Here is a 25,307-nt window from a genome sequence, read left to right as displayed (position 1 = left end):
TCCCCTTCCCTCCCTCCACCTGCTCCCCGGTGGGCACGGGCGCGGATTCGCGTCCCGGCTGCGGCCCCCGCCGCCGTCCCCTGAAGGAGAAGGCCGCGATGAGGACAGCCGCCCCTCAGCGCGCCGCCGCCCTGCTTCCTTACCCTCCGGACGGCACGACCCCCCGCCCCTACGCCCAACCTCCCGCAGCCCCCCGGCACCTCTCGTTTCCCCCGTGCGGGTGCCGGTGGGAGGCGCCCCGGGCACGGCAGCCCTTCCGACTGAGCTTTGTGCCGCCATGGTTCGGGCCCTCTGCCTGGGGCAGCAGCGAGGGACACTGTGAGAGCCTCCCCGTTCCCCCTGTCAGACCGGTGGCCGCAGCCTTTGCAGGGTGGACAAATGGTGGCCTGGAAGGTACAGGGGCCCATCCAGGGAACATGCCTCCTCAGACAGGGGTGTGTTTCTCCTCAGACTGGGGTGCGTTTCTCTCCAGACTGGGGCACATTTCTCCTCAGACCAAGGAACGTTTCTCCCCAGACTGGGGCACATTTCTCCTCAGACCAGGGAGCGTTTCTCCTCAGCTTCCCCCCCCACCCTTCTCAAAAGTCACTAAATCTGCTTGCGGGCCCCTCGGTGGCCCATCCACAGCCTCCAAGACTGTGCCACAGCTGTAGCAATTCAGATGTTCCAAATGCTGCTTTTCCTCATTACAAAAGGTGTGGTTGTGTGACAAAGGAGTCCAAAGTCAGCTTCTGAGGCAGGGCCGGTGCAGAGGCTGGTGACTCGCAACAGGCGGGCAGTGAGCGAAAGGAGGGCCTGGCAGAACCGCAGTGGGTACGACAGCAGCAGGCCCGAGGGCTCATGCTGTGCAGCACAGGGGAGAGGGCAGTGCCACACATCCTCACCCCAGCTCTCAGCAGCACCTTGAAAGGTCAGGCAGCAGGTCCCGTGTCCCTGCCACCAGTGGGGAACTTGCTATTCTAACATTAACCAGCCCTCGAGGGAGGGAGACAATTCAGATCCCACCTCCTTTGCAGATGTTGGGGGTCCTGAGCAAATCAAGCTGATTGATCTCTCTGTGACGCATTCCCAAACTGCACAAGGGAGGTGGCATTTCTTGGCAAGCCTTAGCTATATGGGTGCACAGTAGCTGCCTCTTAGCAGGTGCATGGATGGGTTTCAGGGCAAAAGCACCCAGCTCTGCATCAGCTGCAGGAATAAAGCAGCATGCCTCACCTCCTCTGTCCCCGCCCTTGTTGTACACGCCCACATGCCATTTAAATTAAGATCCCTTTCCCACAGACAGCTCCCCTGCTCCCAAATCAGGATAATATATGTGTTTTCCCCACCTTAGCAATCCTTTTATCTTCACCACACAAGCAAACACAAAGGGATCCCAATTCCATGATTCATTTGCCTTTCTCGTCTCCAGAAACCAAGACATAACCCATCCCCTCATTCATCCACCCCCCTCAGCACCCTTCCCCAGCAAACTAGCAGCTGCAACCTCTGCACCAGCACCCACTCTGCAGCTCAGGCTGTTGCTGGTGACTGGTACCTGCCCATATGGAAAAGGCTGATCCGTGGCTTAGATCAGTGCCCCTGCAAAGAGGGTGTTACTGCACACCTCTTTGAAGTGGTTCTTGTTCCACCCATGGCTTGGGAACCCCTGCTCTAGTACGTGGGGCATTCAGCAAGTAATACCAAACAATGAAATCGTCTGATCAGTTATTCAGGAGCCACTCTAATGGCAGCACCCTCCACTAAAACACCTACATGCGGCGACATAGCCAGAGATGAGAGAACTGGCCAAGCCGGGCTCTGGAGGGTATGTAGCCTCTGGGAGGCTGCATTCAAATAGACGACTTCAAGAAGAGCAGATGCATTCCCAAGAAGCTGCTGCCTTGTTTCCCACTGTCTGAGGAGGAACCTCAGCGTGTGCCTCTGCAAATGCCCAGGGAGATGAGACCTGTGAGCTTCAAAGTAGCCACAAAAACTCTTGATGCTTCAAGCCCCGGCAGGCCAGAGGCAGCAGCTGCACCTGTGGGATTGCAGAGCTGCAGGGTAGATCCAGTGCCGCAGAGCAGGCCTGGTCTCGACAAGCCTCCAGTGCAAAGCTGCAGGGGCCGTATCCTCACCCTCAGTCAGACCCTGCTGCCCCGGGGACACCCTGACTGCGTGGAAAAGGGAACGGCTGTAGTAGCGTGGGTTCAGCGCAGAGCGGGAAACCGTGGGACCTGCAGTGCTGCTGCGGGGAGCCGGGTACCCCACCGGTGGTCACACTCAGCCCTTGCAGCCCAGCTCTGGCACCAGGCAGGAGAACCACCACCCCATCGCCACCCAACTGCTGCAGCTCCTTGGGCAAGTACAGGACCTAGCGCCTGGCACACAGCCCTGGCTCCAGGAAGGGTTTCTTCCCCCGTGCTCTCTCCCTGCCTGAGACCCCACATGAACCTTGCTACTGCTGTGTTTATTAGCCAGTATGGGACTATAGTTAACTGCAATCTAGGGGCAGAGTTAAACGCAGAGTTCTGTTCTATCACCTCATGTATATAAATTAGAGCTGTAATTCCACCCTGCGGTGTGGATGGCAATAGCAAACAGACACTGCTAGACCCATCTCACACAGACATTTGAGCTTTGAACCTTTGGTTTATGATTTCACCAGAACCATCAGTGCGATGATGTGCAAGCAATAGAAAGTGAAAAAGTGCTTGTACTTGGGAAAAAATGACAGGTCCCTTTATCTATGAGAAGTCTCCATTTTTTAAACACAAACATTCTTTGCCATCAAACTGACAAAAGGCTCTGCCAGGCTGATGCACCAGTTTACCAGCAGCTCCACTTCTCAGATCGGTAATGCCAATGTTTCTCCTCTCTATCATACAACTAACTTCCAGGGTGGGACCTTTTCAGAATTAAACTAAAAATTGTGTAAAACGGTGAAAACCAGCAAATGTTTCATGTACCGGCAGGGCTGCTCGGGTGATCTGGTTCCTCTCGCATAGTCTGTCAGTGCCCTATAGTGGAGAAATGGGTTAATTGCATACGCCACATGGAGCGACTGCCAAACCTCTGTTACACTCCCGCAAACCCGAGGTCAGGCCACAGGAGCCGGTGGGGAGATCCCAGGCAAACACCATCACCGCTGCACAACAGCAGCTGCCTTGGGCCTCCACGGGGCCGAAAGTCTGCTCCTGTATCAGCTCTGCCATAACGGCAGCCAGACTCTGCCCAAAGTCACTGGGTGCAAGGGCAAGGTTCCCTCCTTTGTTCTAGCCATTAACAATCTCCATCCATCTCCTCCTGCTGAGCAAGTTGCTCCTGTTATGAAGAGGTGGAGATGTATGCAAAAACACTTCATCTGGATCTGGGGAACAAGCCTCTGCTCTTTTCAGGTCCACATGGGTTTGAAAAGCTCTGGTCCTGAGCAGTGAAGCACTTCCATGTCCTATCTTGCAATCCTCTGTGAAGTTAGTGCTCCTGTGAAAGCCAAAACTATCAGTGAAGGTTCAGGATGAGGCCCTAGGAGGAACTAGCCAGCAGGTCCCTGTGCTTCTCGGGCATTAAGTACTGCAGGAAGGTGCTCCACTGCTGACTACAGATAATCTGCAAAAAGGAAGGCAGAAAATCCTTCTACTCCCCATCACCATCATGGTAACAGTCCTTAAAAGCTCCTTCCCCACCTCTTTATGTTCATCCACCACGAAAATCAGTGCAGAGCTACACAGAGAACGGCAAGTGCCTGGCTCAGAGCACAGCAGAGGCCATAGCCCTGGCCTTTCCTGATAAAAGCCCCACTGGCCACAGGACTCCCCATTGCTTCCTCTCCCACCCCCAAGTTTGACTCCTGATTTAAACAGGAGCAGGGCTGGGAGAAGGAATGCAGGAGAGGGAGTCCTGGTGTAAGGGGAAGGGTCTGTAAAACACAGTCCCGTGTCAGCTGGCTCACTTTGGCCATCACTCATGGCCTTGCAAAGGTTGAGCTCTGTCAGGGTGCTAAGCAGCCCTGGCTGCAGGCCCGGAAAGGGCATCACCCATCCAGTGGGTGCACAGTGCTTGCAGGATTATCCCACAATATATACAAAATACTTCTTCCTCCAGAAAGGCAAAATTCAAGGAGGCAGGGGTAGTCAAACCTCAGCTGCTGAAAGCAGCTACAGCCAGAAATCCTGACAAAACCCCAAGGATAACTGGGCATCACATTTGTATGTATAATGCTGTTCAGTAGGAAGGAGTTGTTAAGATTGAACTGTAGTGGAGGTTTTATTGCATCAGAGTGAAAAACTGGTGGGTGTGGAATTTTTGCCAATTATGTAATCTCTGGCAGTTTTGCCTCCAATGGTTTGGGGGAGCACACAGCACCCATCCTGGTGGGAGGCCTGCCCTGTGCTATCAGCAAAGAGCACATGGTCAGATGTGTGGGGACTGTGGGGAGAACAAAGGGAAGCAGATTTCCTGGGAGTCTGTTTTTGTTTTCCCAAGCAGAAGAGTGACTCAGATTTCAGCTCGCACTCCTGTAACTCAGCCAACAACAACATGTTGTTAGTCAAAGTGATAAAGGCAAGTATCTTTGTTCCATTTGCTGAACTCATAAAAGCTCAAACTTGTCCACCCAACAGCCAGCTCAGTCACTAAACCAGAGACCATGGGCTGAACCCTGAGCACCCTCACAGTGACAACAGCATCTTGCTCCCAAACAGCCTCCCTGAACTGCTGGGCGCTACTCAGAAAATACCCTTCTGTCTAAACCAGCACAGATGACCTCAGTTTGTGCATTAACATAGTTGAGAGCTTTCTGATAAATATCATGAACGCTTACATGTCATTGTAATGCAGCTGCTAAGTGTTGCAGAAATGCTTTCATTTGAGAAATGCTCCAGGAAAAAGCACTCTACTGCCTTGTGCTTAAGAAATGGCTCAACACATCCCAGCTCTTTTGCCTCCTCTATCTGAGCTTGTTTTTCATGGCTTTGAGGTACATCCACAGCTCATTGGAAATACCACAGCACAAATTGCTCCACCACAGCCACCACACAAAAATCTAGCAAAAGCAGACGCCAAATCCTAGCCTGGCAAAGCCTGTCCCTGTTGTCCAGACCTCCGTCTCTTGATACTGCTGGGCAAGCTGAGGAGCCAACGCTGTTGCTACTGTCTGTACTAGTGTACCTTACCCTGGCATCAGGGTAAGTTAGTGGCGCCTGTGCAAACCATGCTGTACTGGTTGGTGCAAACTGGGGCTCTCCAAAGCCTAGGTATTGCTACATCCAGTTGTGGGTAAGCCTTTGTATAATAGCTTTATTTTCCTTCAAAAAAAGGCACCTCTGAAATACATGTTAGAACACCTTAACAAGTCAGATGTAGCTAGAGGTGTTAACAGGACAGAGGAGACCTTAATAGAAGTACATGTTTAGACTAGAAGTACTTTGTTTGCACTGAGATTTAACATGTTCATTCATGCATGTTAACAAAGCCCTATAAATACGCCTGGTCCTTCCCAGCGCTGCAGCCATGGCCGAGGCGCTGCACAGGTGCCATGTATGGCAGCACTGTGGGGAGGGTGCACTAGGACAAATGCTTGCAGCCACACTGCTGGGCTTACCAACACAGCCTCTCGGTTGCCCCCTCACCCTCCTTCCGCCACAGCCTTGGGCTGCCCTGGGCATGTGCCGCCACATAAAACTGGTTTGTCAGCCGCAGTATCACGAAGGCTGCCTAAGGGCTCAGACTCATGCAACAGAGAATCAAAATAGATCACGGAAAAAACTGGGGCTGCCACCACCCCTCCCACTCCCCGAGGAGCTGCCACCCTCCAACTCCAGCGGATGGTGAACCATCTCCTGGTCTCCTGAAGTGCCCTTGTTTGCAGCCCAGTGCACAACGTCGGGAACAGTTTTTCTTCCGGCACCAGATAGGAAGCTGCCACCAGTCAAGAGCTGCTTTGCAGGCTGTTGTCTCCTCCAGTGCACGGAGGTGGCATTACTGATGGAAATTTCAGTGGCTGTACCAACGTAAGTGCACTTCAAAGCACAAGCTCAGGGTAACTGCTTTTATGAGAAAGTATCCAGAGTTAAAAATTAATGAAATCCACTTTTAGGATCATTTACTTTCCTCCATCTAAACAGCAAGATTTTTGCTGGTCTCTCCACACCATGAATGCAGAGCATTTCTACTTTTGCACACTGGGGACCTGGCCTCTAGTGATTAGATTGCCAATTAATATCAGGTAATTAATACATTCACAAGGGCTGGTTGAATCCCACCGACATTTTGCAAACTGTGCATGTTTGGGGAGTGTCTTCATCAGCCCTTTGAAGTTCTTAACTTGCTCCCTGGCAATCAATTAGCCTGCACTAAAAACTGGTGCTGTGCCATTAGAGCAAACGTGCCCCAAGAAGCAAACATATTAAGGATTAATTAAATACCAGGTTTTATTTAATTAAGCCTCTTCTCGTAAGTATGCAGAAGCAGGAATCTGGAGCTAGTATCCAATCTTGCTTTCACTCCCATTTTTAGAAATGCATTTAAACTTGATTGGTGCTGTTTAAAAAAGACATTCAGGCTGATACAAATCTGTTCTGCCTTCCCAGTGCCAGCCCAGGGACAGACAAGCACATCATTAAAGGGTGGCTGATGGCACCAAGCACTTCCAGGGTCAACATTCACTTCCCAGGGAGTGCTGCAAGCCCACCCAAAGACCTTCTGGACTCTATAGGGATGACAAGTGCCAGCCCGGAGCACTGGCAGGGACCCATGAGTGGCTCATCCTCCCACTCTCCTCTCATCCTCCTTGATTTTTAATGAAAAACTTGTCAGGTTTCCTTAAACTCCTGTTACCCGCTTACCTGCAATAAGAAAAGCACTGCAGCCTGTCATATCACCACCAGTTTAAAGGTCTAGACATAGATCCAGGAAACACGAGGCAAGCTAACAAGATCAAGTCCAAGGTCATTTTATGCGCTATTACAGAGAGCGCTCCCTCGCCTTCTGCACACCCTGTCTGTGTTAGCAGAGGATTATATGCAGATACAAAAAATCACTACTGTGTCCTGGCTTGGGGCTGCCCTCGCACCAGGGCCCTCTGTCACCTCTCCATCAGCTGGACATTGGTGCAATTCACTCACTCCATGCAGCAGCCAAGGATCTGGCCCAGCTGTTCCTTAGAAATTGGCAACTATTTTCTCCTCCTGCTCTGTTTCACCTTAACAGTCATGAGTTTAAGTTCACACTACCAGGGGAGTTATGGCAAGAGGAAGGATGGAGGTGACAGTATCAGTGGGCTGAAGAGCAGCAGGCAGCAGAGGCAAGGAGGTGTTACTGCCTGGCTGCACACAGCATCTGCCCAGGGAGGGACAGGGTCAGGCAGCAAAGCCGTGTGCTGGCTGGACAGATGCAGCCAAGAGATGCAACTGGGGAAAGCAAAGACCACGATGCAGGTCAAAACAAGCATTGCAAAAGGGCAAGAAGGGAGAAGTGCAAAAAGGACACAGAGCAACAGCAAGGTCCTGGGGAGAGGAGGGACTCAACAAAAGCAAAGGAGAGCTCTGAAAGCTGGAAGCGATGTGAAAATACAAACCTCCAAAACACAGTTGTAATATCATCCCTCTGGCTGCTGAGATTCCTGTGCTGCGTGCCTCTCACCTGGCTGCCTCTGCCTCTGGGATCCCAGGACCCAGCCCTCAGCGATGCAGAGCAAAGCTGTTCTCTGCCTCCTGTGAAGGAACAGACTAGCTCTGGAATGGGACTGGGTGGACATGGAGCTGCCACGATGTCTGAGTTTGAGAAAGGGCAATCACAGGCGAGTTCCGGGTGGTGGGACGCAGACAGCTGCAGTTTCTCAGCACTGGGTTGTGTTTCCCCAGCCCGGCTGCAACCCCCAGCTCCCCCCAGCCAGCCATGCTGCCACTTGCTCCGTGCCCCAGGTCCCCAGCTGCGGAGCAGGGCTGGGCTGTGGCAGAGCATGCGCTGGCCCAGTGCAGACCTTTCCCAGCACTCCTCCAACCCCTCCGATTTATTAGCACAGCGCTCCAACCTCCCCCTCAGGCCCAGCTCATTTCAGCTCCTCCATCCCACATGCTGTGATTCTCAGGGTCTTGGTGAATCTTGGCCTTGGCCCCAAACGAATCACTGGGCTAGCAAGCAAGTGGAGCTGACTGCAGCCCTGTGTGCTGGGACGGGCACGCAGATGACCGTGGTGCAGCTGGTCACGCGCCAGCACAACCAGGGGCCTGGAAACAGCCAGGAGCCTCTCACCATTCACCTGGGAATGAAGGAGCAGCAGCTCTGCCCTGCTCCATCTGCCCTGCTGGAGGCCAGCCTAACGGGATGCTGAGGAGCATCTTGCCTTGCTCACGTGTAGCTCCCAGCAGACTGCTGCACAGCCCGTCCAAGATGGCACTCTCCTTGGAGATATTTTGGGAAGGAAACGCTTGGCCAAGACACGCACGACCCCCAGCACCACGTGGAGCCTGGCATCACCCACACGGGCAGAGACCTGGAGCTCTGGCGAACAGCAGCAGGCAGCCAGGCTTCTCAGCACATCCCCAGAGCTGTTACCCATCCCACTCCCCACAGCCGCACTGGGACTCCCTGCACAAGTCAGCCTGCAGCCCAGGAGCCTTCTCACCTCTCCCCCGCCAGACTCTGGCGCTGAGGGACCTTTACCAAAATGCCCGCAGGTCTCCAGCCAAGCTGCCTGTGCCCCAGCTGCAGCTGCTGCCCATGGGGAACAAACCCAGCACACCTCCGCCTGCCCTGTGACAACCTCCTCCACGGCTGCTCATTCCCAAGAGCCACCACTGGCTCCCAGTCCTTCCCCTCACCAGCGCTGCAAGGAAACAAGAGAAGCTCCTACACAGCACAAACCAAACAATTGCAGTGCTGCACAGAGCGCTCTCTTAACTTTACAAAATTGCCTTCCCTGCTACAGAAATGCTGGAGGTGGGCGGAGGGCAAGCAAAAGATTCTGCCCTAGAAGATCTCAGGCCAACACTGATTCTTGCTTTGAAAAATTCCTTGTCAGCAGCTCGGAAAGCACAAAAATAGCTTGGTGCAGATTAACTTAATTGGAATTACTGTTTCATTAATGGCACCAGTGAGCATTTACCAACGTGCATTCAGCAATGAGAGGAGCTTTACCCAGGCCAAAGTTATTACAGTTGTTGACCAGTTATTTTTCTGTGGGTTTGAATGCTTATTAAAAATTAGTAGCAGTTTTTCTAGCAACAAGGAGCAGGTATTCTGAGGAGGGAAGCAGAAGTCCTGCAAAGAGCACCCAGATTATATTGGTAGGAGAAACATTATCTCAGGACCCCAGGAGCCTCACCTCTGCAAGGCAGGGCAGACGCAGCCAGGCTCAGCAGCTCCCTGCAGACACACTGCGAGCCCACAGCTGAGCTGCAGCCGCAGCTGCGACCATGCGGCGAGGTGGAACTCGGACACAGGATCTACAGGACCACAGCAGCCTGTTTACAGTGCTCAAGATTGTGAAAGCAGCAGTGCCTGGAGCAGAACAGCTTGGATATGGTGACAAGGAGCCCGACAAAGCAGATGATACCATGTTTTTCAAACTTTGTGCTTAACACTATTTTTTCCTGGAAGTGTTTTTCCAAGATGCATCCCCCCAAGGGCTGTGCTTCAGCCAGGTAAAATGGAAGAAAGCAGCATCACTGGGCAGCCTCACTGGGCGGCCTCACTGGGCGCACTGGAAGATACAAAGCCTGGTACCACCTGTCCCACACATGCTGCACACATCTGGACCCATGGGACTCAACCCCGAGTCCACAGAGGAAGGTTTCCCTTTCCCCTGCATGCCTTGATCAGACAGAAAGGAGCCGGGTTTCACCTACCGGCTCTGCCCCTGGTCTGCACAGGTTCTTCATGTCTGTCCTCAAAGCACGGATAGAAGCACCTGAGCATCCCACTGTTCCCCCAGAGATGAAAGTGTTTTTGGGTGCAGCACAGATAACCCCCAGTGCTCTCGGAAGCAGCATTTCTGAAGGTGTCAGCGCTGCCTTTTCAGGGTAGTCCACGTTTGCAGTCTTACCAGGGACTGGGCAACTGTAAAGAACAACCAAGATTTTATTGATTTGAAAATACATTAACCATAGAGAATAGAGCTTTAATTTTTCTTTCTGAACAACAATAAGGAACAGTTTACATAAAAAACAAAAGCATGGGTAAAATAATATAAAACAGATCTTATACCACAGTGTGGAATTCAAATAATCTAAGAACATTAGCAGCACTTCTACAAATATATTAAAAGCTATAGTGCTCATTAAGCTCAGATAGAGCAACTCCCAGAGACCAAAATGGCGTCCAACATATAAAAGCAGCAATTCAGTGTAGGGCAACAAAAAAGTCCAATGCCAGTACATCAGATACATTCATAACCCTGCTGTTGAGAGGTAATCCCGTGTCCCACAGAGCTTGGGATTGGAACCTGTCATCTCCACAGCGGCTGCAGCAGGGTGACAGCCCAGGGTCACGCATTCACCCTGCCAAGCTCTCCAGAAGACACCTTAGCACTAGGGAGGTGACAATCATGGGTCTAAGGTTACATCTGAGTCTGATTTGCAACAAAGGTATTCATTACAAAGGCCAGGCTGGATGGGGCTTGGAGCAACCTGGTCTAGTGGAAGGTGTCCCTGCACATCGCAGGGGGCTTGGAACTACACGACCTTTAAGGTCCCTTCCAACCCAAACCCATTATATGATTCCACAATTAATTCTGTTTGTAAAAAACATCTTTCTCCTTCCCTGGCTCCTGGGAATTACTGTCCAAGAAGAGACTGAATTTCTGAGAATTTAAGGAGATCATAGTAAAATTTCATTTTCATGACTATGTATCTCAGTATCCAGTATTAGGATTTTCAATTCTTTATCTTCCTTAGTAGTGAAGCCACACTGATTCTTAAAACTTCCATGTACTTTTTGAGATCCTGTGCATAGTTTAAATTTTAGCATTGATATGTTAAAAAAAAAAAAAAAAAAAAAAGACAAATGGTGCTTTTTACTCCTTACAAAAAAGTTGATGAGAAGTGGTCTTCCTCCAGTCATCTCCCACTTGAGCGGCACTTAATACCCATCCCTTGCCACATGCCAAGCTCCTCGGGGTTCTCAACAGCTCTTGTCAGGCAGAGGAAAACAGGGGCTTTCTGCAAGAGACCCGAGAGCCTCCACTGAGGCCAGCAGCAGACCTGTCTGGTGGGACAGAGGCTGGGACACAACCTGCCTGCTCCAGACACTGCTGTGTATGCCGGACTGGTCCCAGAGCCGATGGGGCCACAGACCCTTCGTGTGCCAGCAGCTCAGGAGCCATTGCACCCAGCCATGGACCAGAAGCTGTCACCTGCAGCTCCGTCTTTGGGCTCCCTGCTCAGTTTCCATTGTGCAAAATCAATTTTAAAAAGGAAGTTATTGAACAACTGAATGAGAAATTAAGGTTGAATATGCTTATCACTAATCTAAAATTAGACATATATTAAAAGACTGCTATGACTATTCCAACAATGTACATTCTCCAGGAAATTCAGGATTCAGACAAAGTTTAGAAGAAAGGCAAACACTCTAGGCTCTAGAAACGCATGGCTACGGCACCAGAACAGCCTTAACTTTGGCCCACGCTGCCACCGTAAAACATAAATGTGGTGTCGCTGGGGACCACAAAGACTTCAGGTGCCTCAATCAGCAGCATGTGTTCACCTCATGGCAGGCAACAACGATAATGACCTTGAGTGAAGATCACTGGAGTGCCTGAAATAGCTGGCAACAGTAAATGGCATTTTATCTACTTCAGGGTATCTGAAAAGTTTTATAAGAATTTCTGAAAACTGGTTCTGGTGAGAGTTACAACCCTTCCCTATTGCTAGAAAATTGTCACTTCACCTCTAAGTTGTGCTCTTTCAATTTGCGCTCATGTGATAGTAAAATGCTGAAAACGTGCCCAGAACTGCTCAGTACTCATGAAAATTCCCAAACAGTTATGATGAAATGACATTTATTTTGGTCCTATTGATAACGGGCTCAGAGGCTACCACTAGCTCAACAGCAGTGCCACAGTAGAGAACAGCAATTTAAGATATCTTAAGAGATTTCTAAAAGCAAATTTACATGGTGAGAATCCTGACACTGGTCCCACACTTGTTTTGAGGACTGTTTGCCACAGTGGCTCCCAGTGCAGAGGATTAGCCAGCTACTCAAAGTAAATGAGGAAAGAAAGCAAAACTAGCCAGCCAGATTAAATTAAGTGAATGAATAAATAAAGAACAAATAAGAATCTCATCCCATAAACTGCTCTTGGCCACAAGGCTTGTGTCTCCAAGGTGAGATTTTGGGATGGGCTCAGCTTGCCCATGGGTGGGTTCCCAGCAGAACTGCAATTCCAAGGTACCACATCAAGCATAGTCACTTCTCTTGATCTGTTTTTCACTAAGCAGGGACGATGGTTGATACCTGCACTTCTGCTGCTGGCCCTTGTTACAATAAAAGGTAGACGTGGGTATGTCAAGCGATTTCAAAACTTAAGAGGCTGGATGAGAGCAGCAAGTTCCCATGCAAAACAACCACCTCTCAGTCTTCATGAAGAGTGTTAATAGCAAAGCAATTCAGAGACTCAACACAGTAAAACTCCTATAAAACACACACATTTAGGAACAAAGACAACTTCTAAAGTGTTTATATGGGTGACACTAAAAGAGACGGGTACCAAGAGTTATTTGGTAGGTTGTGTTAGCAGAAAGCTCAAATACAGAAAGAGAATCCATTAGTAATTCCCTGGAGGGAACATGGGGCCGGGACACAAACGTTAACTGTATTTATGCATACCCAGACTATCTGCTAGCTGAGCAGCCCTAACAAAAGCTAAAGTGAAAGCCCCACACCGCCGCGGATGCTCAGCCCAGGGAGTCAGTCCTTTGCTCAGGCTCAGCTCCAAGTGACCTAGAGCAGAGAACGTGGGCTGGGTGCAAGCGGGATGCAAACCTTGCTGCAGCCAGGGGAGGGATGCAGCAGTCTCAAGCCAGAAGGCAGAGCAACTTGAGTCCCTGCTCCTACAGAGCAAACAACAGCAGGCTAAAGACAGTCATAGGGTGGATTTGAGCTGCACGGAGCTGCTGGGATGAGACATTCCTCCAGGGAGCCAGACGAGATTACTGTATATGGGCAAGCATTCCCCTGCAACAAGCCTCTCCCTTTGCGGCAAACAGGCGATCCTCTGGCTGCACAGATGGGAGATCTCTGATGTCTCGACACCCCGAATAATGCTTTTCTCTCAGGGCAATCCAGCCGAGGGGCAGAGCCAGGCAGGAGAGGCTGAGGCCGAAGGTGGCCGACAAACAACTGCGTAACAAAAACCTTTGCTTACATTTTAGTAGCTTTTAACCATCAAATAGATCTTGAGCCCCAGACTCCTGGTGGTGCTTCACTGTGGGTCCCCACAAGCACATAAACCTGTGGGTCAGACAACGGCTGCCACAGAGGGCTCCGCAAGGAGCACAGCTGCTACCCACTGCGAGTGCTGGGAAGATGCTCAAAACTGAGCTGGGACCCCGAGTGGACAGGGGCTGCGGAAGGGCAGAGCACAGGGGCTATCGCAGCCTGTTTCTGACCTCCAGCAGCTGCTGCCCTGCGCGCTCCCCTGCCAGCAGCACGGCGAGGGTCTGGCAGGGCGGGCAGCCAGCGAACAGCACCATCCACCAGTGCAGGGGCTGCACACCATTCGCGCCTTCTGTCTCAGATCTGCATGGGAACACAAAGCTAGACCTCCAAGTTCAGACTTGAGTTCTCCCAGGAGTATTTGGGGGCAGATGGTTTTTGCTGACTTTTGTACGAATCAGGGTAGAGCAGCGCGTGGGGAGCACTGCCTGCCACAGAGCTAGTCTGGACAGGTGCTAGTTCGGAGAGTGGATCAGCTCCACAAATACTCTGTACAGGTCATGTAACACTCCCTTCCTAACCAAACAGCATGATCAGCTGCAAAGGTGAATGACTTTAGTCCCAATTTAAATGGCATAACATATCTTTCAACTATCCAATTTCTTTGCAACCCACACCAAGCCTCAGCTCTGCAACTCTTCTTACCCACGCTGATCCCAAGGCAGGGACAAAACCCTGGCAGAGGTCCGCTCCTGCGGGCTCTAATCAGCACCATAGCCAGAACAAAGCTTTTTATAAAATATCTTCCTCCTTTTTTTGTTCTTTTCCAGTTTTAAAGTCAGAACTAAAATGAAGCCAAGCTGAGGTCATGATGGTGGTTCTGCTCTGAGCTTCCTGTCAGCCGTACCAGAACGCTTCTCACAGCACAGGGACAGTGACAGATTGGCACATCATGGAATAGGTGCTATAGAAACCACACAGTTCTTAGAAGCAAAAGATTTCTTCTCCCCCCCTCTCAAAAAATAACCCGCTTAATTCACATTTTCTGTCTATACTGTATATATATATGTTATATATATAGACACAATTTTCTGGTAAACATTTACAAGATATCGTAAAGAACATTGAAAAGATATATCTCCATCTGCATAACAACACACGCTCACGTACTTCAGTATACAAGGACACACAGGAATGTACAATCAATAAATAAATACTTCTTTTCCCCCAGAAGTTATTCAAAATACACTGCTATCGAGCGGCCCAAAGACACTCTCAATTAACACAGACAGCAAATATTGTGCAGAATTTCTTGGCTGTTTCTGTTTAAAAACCAAGGAAAGAAAAACAGAAGCTTGAAAGATAAAGTGTCAGTGACGTTGCTTGATAAGACTGTATTTCAGTTGACCTGTTGGTTCTTGTCCCTCAGAAAGGGAAGGACAGAGTGCTTCCCTCCCCCTTCGTAGAAGGTGATAGAAGCAGACTATGGCCTGTCCTAGAGAGGGAACAGGAACAACCTGGTAAGGAGGGCACGAGGTTTTCACTCTGCTTTGCGGAAAGATGAAAGATTCACATGTAAACTGGCAGATTTGAAGCTCAAATGCTGTTGTTTCCTGTGCTACTACAGACCAAACACTCTTTAGAGATTTCATGCAGAAAATTGCTTCAAATAATTTCCTAGATTGTTGGTACACATTTGCTTGTTGGGTTTATGAGACATGAAAGGCGCCCCATTGCTCTCACCCCCTGCTGCAGTCCTCTTCCCTAAAGGGTTCTGGATGCACTACTGCTCCCTGGTTTTTCTAGCTGCAGCCTCCACATCCCTGTACTGCAGAAAGACTAGCCGATTTGCTCAGAAACTGCACATTGCTCCACCACACTCTGCAGAACTTCTCTGAAACAGCAGTTTTCTCTTCTGCAGATTTGCATCTTTTTTCTGCAAGCAACACCTGACACACGCCACAAGTAAATACAAAACACAGTCAGCACGGACAGATGTTCCACAGAAGGGAAGGGCCCCTTTTCCCTTCTGGTGAGCAGCGCTCCAACAGCAAGAGAAGAGCAGTGCCTTATCTTGCAGAGGGGAGGAGGAGAGCGCGCACACACACATCACACATTGCATGGAGGGGGAACACAAATTTTTGCAGCAAAACTTGAGAGAAAGTACCCTTATAGAAAGCTACAACCCAGTGTCTTCCCTGCTGATGGAAGCACACCTTCATGGCAGCTTTCTGTGGCCAGGACAAAGCCCTCCCTGGCTGAACTAAACCAACAACCTACACCTCTCCTTTTCCTTTATTGTTTTTACCTGAGTTGAAAAATGAATCCAAACCCTCCATAGCGCAGCCTTAGTGTGACACAGCAGCTCAGCTCTGACGCTGGTAGTGCTGGAGAGGCACTTCATGCAGTGTGCTCCAGGAGCTGCAACGCTGGAGAACCACTACAGGAAAAGTGGCCACAGAAGTGCATCTTCCAAAAGCAAAGACCACTCAGGGACCTTGGGCTATTTTCCTCTTCACAGGCCTGTGAAAGAAGCCCACCAAGACCTAACTGGAGACTTTCAGTGGACTTAGGGGACTTTGCAGCCAGCCCCAGAAGCACACAGAAAACCTGCAGGCACCATGGGGACTGTTTGCACTGTCTAGCTTTGAGGAGCTGGTCTTTAAATTAACAGAGGAAGAGAGAGGCACCTTCAGAGGGAAAGTCAGGACAGCCACCAAAGCCGGGAGCTCTGGCTTGCCTTCCAAGGAGCTCCTCCTAACAGGGGTTGCAGAGAATGACAGGGAGACCAGACTCCTAACAGAAGCAACTAGAGTAAGGCAGGTAAGAAAACCTCAAGTCTAGAGTTCCCAGAGGAGGTTAGGACCAGATTTTCCAGTGTTCAGAGCGCACTACAGAGGCCGGAATTTGAAAGAAAAACCCCATGTTGAATTTGGAGCTTTTCTGAAAACCCATCCAGATATGAAACTCTTGTGTGCTCAGATGCTGTAGTATCAAACGATGTAAAAATCCCAGGGAGAGAACAGAGCCCTAAAAAAATACTAAAGGGGATGCTATGCATCAAGGGACAAGATCAAAAGAAAAATTTCTGTGATCAAAGTCTCTCTCTGTTACTGGCAGAACCTCATAATGACAGTAAGAAACCGAGTACTGGCAGCATCCCTGTATTGCTCAGGCTGGCTGGGCTGGCTGGCTTCCCCATGCCACAGGGTAATGGCTGTCCAAGCAAGCAGCTTCGTCCCCTTCCAACAAAGGCTGTCGAGCCCGAGTCAGCCCTGAGGAGGGCTGGCAGCTCTGCTCTCCCAAACCCCGAGCTCCGATCTGGGATGCTGGCAACTGCCTCAGCAGTCGTGGTAGTAACAACACTTGCTGCCCTTCTCCTGCAGCAAGGCAAGGAAGCGACTGCCTGGGTCCTGCTTCCAAAGCAAGTCCGTAGCAGTGAAATGCAATTGTACGGATCTTTGGTTAAGTCACTGAAGAAGGCTGCGAAGATCTGAGCCGGGGCCCTTGGGCCTAACACTGAACACAGCACTCAGAGAGCTAAGGGTACTTCCAGTTTAGACAGCAGCATGTGTCCAACTACCTTATTTCCACAGGTGTGGCACTTCAAGATAAAGGAGAAGGGGAGGAAGCATTGAAGGGGAGTTCTGGCTCTTTGTCTGGATGCCTCATCTTCCTCCCCACATCCTTCATTTGTTCTCGATCAGAGTCTGGACTTTATAGACAAGGTCCCGAGCCAGCTTCAGGATCTGCTTGGTGTTGTGCCGCTCAGCCATTTCTGGAACAGACAGAAGGAACCCACAAAGGGGCTAGACCTGAGCAGTCCCACATCTTGAGGAGTGCCCCCCGCCTCACAGCTCCCTGCTGCTCAGCCAAGCTCTGTGCAGGAGACAAAGCTGTGAACTCCTGCCCAAGTTCCCAAGCACCATCCCTCGCAGAGACATCTGACTCTGAAGAGCCATCGTTATCCAGCTCCTCTCAGCATGATTACAGCCAGCAGGAAGCACAACCTACACTCACAGCTCCCTTCAAGCACAGCAAGGTGGGCTGTTGCCAAGGCTGGCAGGCTGGCTTTCCCCAGGCATCACCAGTCCCCCCCAGAGCCTAGTCTGGGGCAATGGGGCTCTTTACCATCGCGTTCCAAGTATCAGCATCACACAACCACATACTGCTCTACTTGTTTTAAACATTTACCAGTATAGCCCAGATATGGCTGTCTGTAGTCAGACAGACATGTGCCGCCTATATCTGCACCTGCCACAAATTCAGCCCAAGAACACAAGCTTTACCGTTGAAAAACTTGATGATGTCTGTAAAATCCATGTTGTTCTCCAAGATTATGTCCCGGTACATTTCCACCAAAGCCAGGGCGATGAAGAGCACATAGTGTGCAGAGGAAACATGTGCAGCTGCCCAGATGGTTTCCCAGACGGCGAACACATCATCATACACCAGCTCTGTTAACAGAGGAAAAAGCCCAGCAGTCACTACACCAGCCATGGGTTTACAACCATCCTGACTCAGACTTCACAGCAGCAGGGGGAAGACACACTGGGTGGTTTCTTCCCACAAGAACTTGTTCCACTTGGAAGCAGTAAGTCAGTCATCTGCAGAGATAAATATTCTGGCCTGCAGCAGGTGGCACAGGTTTCAGGATGCAAACCTGGCAAAGGCTCACCAGCAGCTCTGGAACAACAGGTCCTGTATCTAGACAAAAAGAGTCAGCCACAAATCTACCAGGGAAAAGCAAAACAGGGACACATGGTAAAAAGTTAACTTCAAACAGCTGAAGTTGCAGAGTGTATTGAGAAGCATGGCAGACCTTGCCTTCCCTCCCCATTTGCTGGTCTCAGCACACACCTCTCTTGAAGTCCAGCAGAAACCATCGGTAGCAGAAGTAGAAATGAGTGTAATCACCATTCTGGTGCATCAGCTCAAAGAGCTCAGAGTCCAGAATCTGTCAAGAAAAGCAAAAGGAAACTCAGAAGTACACACCAGAGGCACCAGACTTCCCTCTGCCTGCTTTCCTCCATTCCCACCGTTCTCCTTCCACATACCACACCACCTTCCACTCAGCTTCTCCCTCCTTTGCAATTCTAGCACACATTACTCCAGGCTGTCTTTACAGTCCCCTGCTCTCCCTCCTGCTTCCCACCACTGAAAGCTCCTCTCAGCCCCTCTGAGACCCCACCCCTAGAACAGCTTTCCCCCTCTGGTTTGAGAGGCTGCCATCACTGTGCCAGGACCCCCCTACCTGGATCAGAGATCTCATGTTGGCAAAGTGGGTGTCCATGGCTCCTCCGTGGGGGAAGTTCTGATTCATCCTCTTCATAAGCTCAGTGAAACAGCTGAAAGCCAGAGCCTCTGCACAGAAAGGAGAGACAGTCATTGCTCGGCTGTACGGACACTGCTGCATCTGCACCCGCATCTCCATACCCTGCCATCCACCCGCAGCAGGAATATTCCACCCCACTCCACACACGGTCAGGGGCATACGGTAGGGACCAGCCTTGGAAAGACAGCTCACACTGCAAAAAATACACATTGTCCCCAGGCTGGGCTCCTGGGAGTCAGACAGCATCAAGGCCCAATGGGACCCTTCCAGCAGCTGCTCCACACCTCTGAGCATGGGACCCTCCCACTGCAAAGGGCCACCAGCATCCCAGCAGATCCCCCCACATGCTCCCACAAAGGCAAGGGGAAAGCGGAGCAGAGCCACCCACTCACCATCATCCAGGATGACCAGGAGAGGGGCTAGCAGGTCACACATCCCCTGCACATAGCCAATCTCAATGTGCTGCCAGATGTAGCTGTGTGAGAGAGCGGGAAAGGTGGCCCGTGAGCCCTCCCTGTGCCAGGCATGAGTGCCACAGCCTTGCTTGTCCATGCCCTGCCTCTGTTCCAGGGATGCTGGCACTTCCTACATGCTGCCACCAGTGCATGGCAGCAAGCAGGGAAAATCAGATTTCTTTATTCTGTTACACCTGTGCTCCATTCCTCTATAGCTGGCCTGTAAATGCTTAGGCTCCTGTGGTGGCTTTTAGGTAAGCCACGCATGGCACAGTCTTGGATGGCCATGGCCATGGCAGGGTGTTGATCCAGGGCTGTGCCATGGCCATTGCACGGAAATCAGTGCAGGGTGGAAAGCACAGCAAGGCAGGGTAGTTGGTCAAAGGGCAGAGACTGAAAAGAGTTTGTTAATTCATCTCTCATTTTCGCCCTTCCCCCTCAATTCATCCTCTTGGTGCACTTTGCATAGTATCGCCTGCTTTGCCTCCCTGGACCCAGCGTCCCAGGAAGCAGGCAGTCCTGCGGAGATATCTTCCCATATTTGGTAGCAAGTCAAAACGTGTTCAGAAAGGACTCAGAGCCACTGCTGGCACAAGGGAACAATCTTTTCCATCCTGCCCGCTAGTTTTCCAAAATCTGCTGTGTTGTAGGTCTTATCTCAGCAGAGATCTCCAATGCTGGCTGTCAGATAAAGTGACAGCTCTAATGAAATAGCAGCTTCTCCTCATATCTGCAATATGGGCAGTATTATTTTAGCTTTCGCTGCCCCTGAAACAGCCGCAGCTGCTGAGCTGGGGCTGATTTGAGTCAGTGAATGTCACACAGCAACCTCTTAGTACAGGGACTAAGCAAAGAGAATGAGAAATGCACCCAGGTATTGCCGTCTCCTGGGTTCGTGGGGAGGCACTAACCACTTGGTTGCTTCAGGCACTTCCTCATTAGCACTACAGCTCTGCGGGCTGATCCTCATTAAAGCATTTTCCAGACATATTCCAGAGAGCAGGTGGGCTGCACTGGGTTCAGAGCGCAAGGCAGTGTGCCTGGGCAGCCCCAGGGAGCCCTCTGCTTTGGCCAACGACCCAGACAGACAGCAGTCACGGGGCAGAGCAGCACAAGGCAGGATGGCCAGACTCCTCAGACTGCCAAGTGTGAGGCCCTTGGAGCTGTGGCCCCAGTTCGGGGATGACGAGAGGATTTGGGGGAGGAAGGCAAGGAGGCAAAACTCTGTAACCACAACAAAGTTTGAGGCTCCAGCCTCAAGGCGAATTCAGGGAAACCACCCAGCAGCATCGGGAGCCTGCTCCCATCGCAGGGAGTGTCGGAAGGCCCCCACCCTCACCCCCACAGCTCCTACCTGCACATGATGTTGCGGAGTTTCTCCAGGTTGGCAGGGGTGAAGTACCAGTAGTTGCGGTCACACCGCTGCACATCCTTCTCAATGCGGTGCAGATTCACCGTGTACATGTCCAGCAGCTCTGGCTGCCCAAAACAAAAGCAAAGCTGATTTGTTTTCAAATAAAAAACAAAAAGAAAGTTGCAAGGGCAACAGAGCGACAGGGCAGTTTGGGTGGAAGGGAGTAGTACATTCAACTTCAGGATTGGCACAGGGCAAATGCAGGTAAATAGTGAGGCACTCGGGAAGAAACCCACCCAGTGAAGAAGTCTGCACTTACAGAGTAGGTGACGCCCATGGAGGAGACAGCAGATGTTTCACTGTTGGCCAGATCAGCTACAGTCAGAGAATCCAGCTGTGGGTACAAACTCTCCATCTCTGGCTCCTCAGAGAGGTTATCTTCACTCTCCACCAAGCTCTGCTTTTCAGCTTCACTGTCTGCCCAGCTCTCTACCACAGTCAGGGCCACAGCATCACGATCATGCAGGACCCTGGCTGCGCTCTCAACCACAGGAACAAAGTCCATGCTTCCACCGGTGGGAAATTCACCCTCCAGGCTGTCTTGGCCCTGCAGCTTCTCCTCCTGTTGGGCACCCTCCAGGTGCTGTGGGGCTGGCACGTCAGACCCACCAGCCTTTCCCTGAGAGGTGGCCAAGGATTTGTTGGTTTCCAGGGCACTGTCCTCATTGCTGAAGCTGCGCTCTGAGAACCCCGATGTGATGGAGAAGTTTTGGGAAGAGGGGTGGCCAGAATCAGGGGAACACGTGCCGTTGGGAACCGTCCCATTGGGGATCTTGCTTTGTTTGCCATCTTCCAGCTGAGCATCCGCTTCAGTCTGTTCCACTTCATCAACAGATTCAAACACCTGCAAAGCAAAGGGTTGTGTGACAGTGAGCAAATGCCCTGCATTCAGCAAAGTTAACAGCTGAACGCAGCTCTTGGGGCAAGAACGTCCGCGTTCCCCCACGGTGGGGAGGGAGAAAGATCTGTTCTACATGTGCAGGGCTCAAACAAGCTCAAACCAGTGGAAGAAAGCTCAGAGGACTTGAGGGCATTTTAACTTACTAGTGCTATGTCTGGCTGTGGCTCCACTTGTTTACTATAGCGAGAGACAGCTTCAGCTGAGCATCTAGCTCTCTGCCTCATTTTGACCAGACTCTTGGAGGAATTTCTGGGCACAGTTCTCAGCATTTAGGTTCCCCTGCCTGCATTTGGCAGGTCAGTGCTTGGTCATTTGCACAACTCTGAGCCCACAGTGCCTGCTCCAAAGGACTATGCTTTTACTCAGCATAATGTACTGGGCAGAACATTATTTAAACAGGTTGGTTAAACACATGGCTACCAACATACGGAGCATCCAAGGGCCCTCAACTGTGAAGGCCATACAGGGGCTGGTCATTCAAGCCTGGGCAGAGCAGGCTGCTGAATATTAAACATCGCCAAGCAGTGTGCGGTTCTGACATTAGCGGCTCCAGAGGCAGGTTTGCAAGTCATTTACCTCCTCCAACTACTGCTTCTGTTTGACAGAAATCATTACAGTTATCAAATAGCGAACAGCCCGGGGCAGAGAGCCATATGCTGTTGGGTGGCCGGTGTCTGAACGAGCAAGAGGAGACAACGCACTGCTGCTCACCTGTGTGCTGGAGCTGGAGTCACTCTGCAGCCGGGCATGATTTTGTCGGCCAGAGCTGCAGCTCTGTGAAGACTGCAAGAGAGAGGGAAAAGGCCAGTGAAAAGGCAAAGAGCATGGTGTCTGGACTGGGAGGGAAGACTCATACCATGCTATCAGAGGTAGGCACATCTGCATGTAAAGAGCAAGCAGAAAATGCATCCAACAAAATTCTCATATTTGACCCATGAAAGATGTTCCCATCACATCATCTCTGTCACAGAGATCTGTCACATAGTGCAGGACCCTGCCTCAGCCTGCACTGACATTTACTGCTGGAGAAGACGACAAAAACAAAGTCCCAGGCCAATCCAGTTGTTCAAGCACTGTACATCTGGATCTGAAAGGAACTGCTTTCTTCTGGCCTTTGGAGAGGTCACGCTGTCTCCTTGGATTGCAAATTTCTACAAATCTCTGTCCTAATTTGGCAGCAATGCAGCTCACTGCATCTTCGTTTACATAAACAATGAAGTCACAAGCTATAAAACAATCCCTCCAAGCCTATTAATGTTTTAATGTTGTTTTTTTTTCCTTTTCTTAAAGGACAAATATTGATGTTTTAAGCCAGACTCAGTCAAGGCAGTGCTTCTAAAAGTCAACAGCACCCTTTTCCTGGCTTCCAGCTGAAGCACAAAAGGAGCACTGGGCTCTGCAGCAGCCAGTTTGGTGCTCTGCCTCATGGACTCCCTCTAAGCAAGCAGCCTCCCTTCAGAGCAGCCTCCTTGGGACGTGAGCCGCCCCGGCACCAGGCGGATCATAGCACAGGAGCCTGTGGCTGCTGCCGCTGCACACAAGCCAGGATGTACAGAGCATTGCAATGACATCACACACAAACAATAGCGTTTTAAGAAAACACGGCACTTTCAGAACAGCAGCAGTTGTTGTCCCCACCCTAATACTGTGGGTGTTTGCTGGGCAGGGCTCTGATGGAGCGAGGAAGGGGGACGGTTTTCCTCCATTACCATGGGAGCATTTCATAACAGGAAATTTCAGGCTGAGATGGGAAAAGGGTGAACCTCCGCATGTATTGACTCTGCCAGCTCCCCTCCCAGCACATGTTCTCAGAACAGGCAGACGTGGATACAGAAGAACCACCACAGTGGAGATACTGTGGGGATGGGAATGATTCCTAGGGCTTCAGCAACGCCGACTGCGCAGCCCACCTCCGCTCATCCCCTGCAAGAGCTGCATCGTCCAGCTCTTTCACACAGACTCGCCTTCCCTGCATCTCTCCCTCTCTGCACACACACAGCCGCACGGTTGGGGCTGAGCTCATCTCTTTCCTAAAGCACCCAAACTCTGCACAGGACGATGAAGGCAGGCTCCAGTGCCACACCTCGCAGGCCCCGTTCAGTTTGGCCTCCATTCTCCTCTGGTGTGGCAGCTCAAGGTCAGACAAGCCAGCACTGCTTGCTCTGCTGTGCCGAGCTGTTCTCCTCTCCAGGGACAAAGCCCACACGGAAACACTCCCTGGCCTCTGTTCCAAGGACTGCCTTTCCTTTAACAGGCTTTTTCCTGCACACCCTCTGGTTTGGGCTGTGGCTCTAACTCCTCGCTGCACTGCCAAAAGCCAGGCCCACGTGCCCGGGTGCTGGGGCCCAGCTCTGTCCCACGATGGCACGATGGCTGCCCTGAGCCCGGCAGGCTCCTTCACAGCCAGAGCTGTGAGCCACCTAGCAGCCTCCTAGAGCCACCCAGCTCCTCCTGCCCACAGGCAGTGGCCCAGGCTTCCTCTGTGCTGATCAGCTGATGGAAAAGGGAGCCAAGAGACCCACTGACCTGCTTCACAGCCCGCCAGTGCCAGAAACACGGTCTTCCTCCCCCTGCTTCAACACCGGCTTCCATGGAGCTAATCCTGATGTGCATCAGGAGTGCAAAACAGGTAACGAACATCTTTTTTCTCCAGGAATATTCACAAGGAACATTTCACAGGACTGGTGAGTGTCTGGATTTGGACACATGGCTCCCTAAACGAGTTCTGGGGTGCTGGCTGCCCCACTGCCCTCTGCCAGGACCCCCTGCCCTCTCCCTGCTGCTCCTATGCCCAGCAACCCCACCCAGGGTTACAGATGTAGAGCTGTTCAGTGCTGCTGTGGATACTGCAGCTGCAAGAACCAAAGAAAATTTGTTAGATCTCCAATATGTCACGGCCTGCAGACCAAAACCTCTTGGTCAGTGCAGTACCACACAGTATGGGAACTGGGGCCACGCTGCAGGAGATGCCTGCTCCTACTGCTAAGCACTCTGGAAAGGCAGATGAAAGAAAACGGGTAAGAAAGCTCCAGCTCCACATGGATTACAGTGAGCAAGGAGGCACAGAGGCAGGCAGAGGTCAGGGAAGGGGGGTGAGCAAGAGTTGTGTCTCCATCTCTCCTTGTAGCACAGGCCAACACAGCGCCTGGGTGGGCACAGCCCTCCCCACACCCCCACACCCTCACCTCATTGCTGATCGTCGAGTCCCTGTGCATCATCCTCTGAATGTGGGAATCCAGACTGGCCCCAGAGGAACATTTGGCCAGAGCTGCTGCATGCGACTCCTTCTCCCGCTGCCGGACGATGGCCTCGCAGCCCAGCCACTCTGCCATGGTGTGCTCGTAGCAGGTGCGGATCTGGTCGTCAGCCTGTGGTGTTTAGAGACAGAGGGTCTTTGAACAGCTGTCCCTGGAAAAGCCCAGAAACCAGCATCTCCTGCATCCCCCACACAGCCCTGCACAGAGAAGTGCCGCTCCTATTAACTATGTCTAGATGGGACATAAAGTCACTCATCTCCTGCACAGTGCCAGCCAGAGCCTGACCCACAAAACCTTGCAAAAATTAGGATAGAAGAACAACCATCCATCTCCTTCCTGCCTTCCGGAGGTGTGCAAGGCACCGAACATAAGCAACCAGAAGCTGCATGGGAGGAGCACTGAGCTTAGTCCTATCAATCCCTGCTTACCTGAATCCTTCTCCCATCTCCTAGCCAAAGCTGCAGAGCAAAGGGGACACAATGCCCAGTGGGTTCACAGGGTGGACTCTGGCATACAGACACTTCAAGCTGTGAAATATCCAGGGCACATCAATGCCATACACCAGGCTGCTGAGCTGGCAGAACACCCA

General features: G+C 51.3%; 1 protein-coding gene across 3 annotated transcripts in view; it reads right to left on the bottom strand.

Annotated features, from left to right (window-relative positions):
- Positions 1–10,866: 10,866 nt before the first annotated feature.
- The window catches only part of SGSM1 (small G protein signaling modulator 1), a 48,393-nt gene continuing 33,952 nt past the window's right edge, over positions 10,867–25,307 (bottom strand). For all 3 annotated transcript variants that reach the window (XM_037375255.1, XM_037375253.1, XM_037375254.1), the window contains 9 exons: positions 24,647–24,829; positions 22,173–22,244; positions 20,820–21,404; positions 20,501–20,625; positions 19,084–19,166; positions 18,611–18,720; positions 18,217–18,313; positions 17,646–17,813; positions 10,867–17,134 (listed from right to left, as the gene is read on the bottom strand). In XM_037375255.1, the coding sequence (XP_037231152.1) occupies positions 17,046–17,134; positions 17,646–17,813; positions 18,217–18,313; positions 18,611–18,720; positions 19,084–19,166; positions 20,501–20,625; positions 20,820–21,404; positions 22,173–22,244; positions 24,647–24,829 (1,512 nt within the window). In that variant the 3' untranslated portion in view covers positions 10,867–17,045. The remainder of the gene's footprint in view (positions 17,135–17,645; positions 17,814–18,216; positions 18,314–18,610; positions 18,721–19,083; positions 19,167–20,500; positions 20,626–20,819; positions 21,405–22,172; positions 22,245–24,646; positions 24,830–25,307) is intronic.

Source organism: Falco rusticolus, chromosome 1 (genome assembly GCF_015220075.1).
Source record: "Falco rusticolus isolate bFalRus1 chromosome 1, bFalRus1.pri, whole genome shotgun sequence".
In the NCBI taxonomy this organism is placed as follows: Eukaryota; Metazoa; Chordata; class Aves; order Falconiformes; family Falconidae; genus Falco; species Falco rusticolus.
This window is presented reverse-complemented; position numbering and strand designations above follow the sequence as displayed.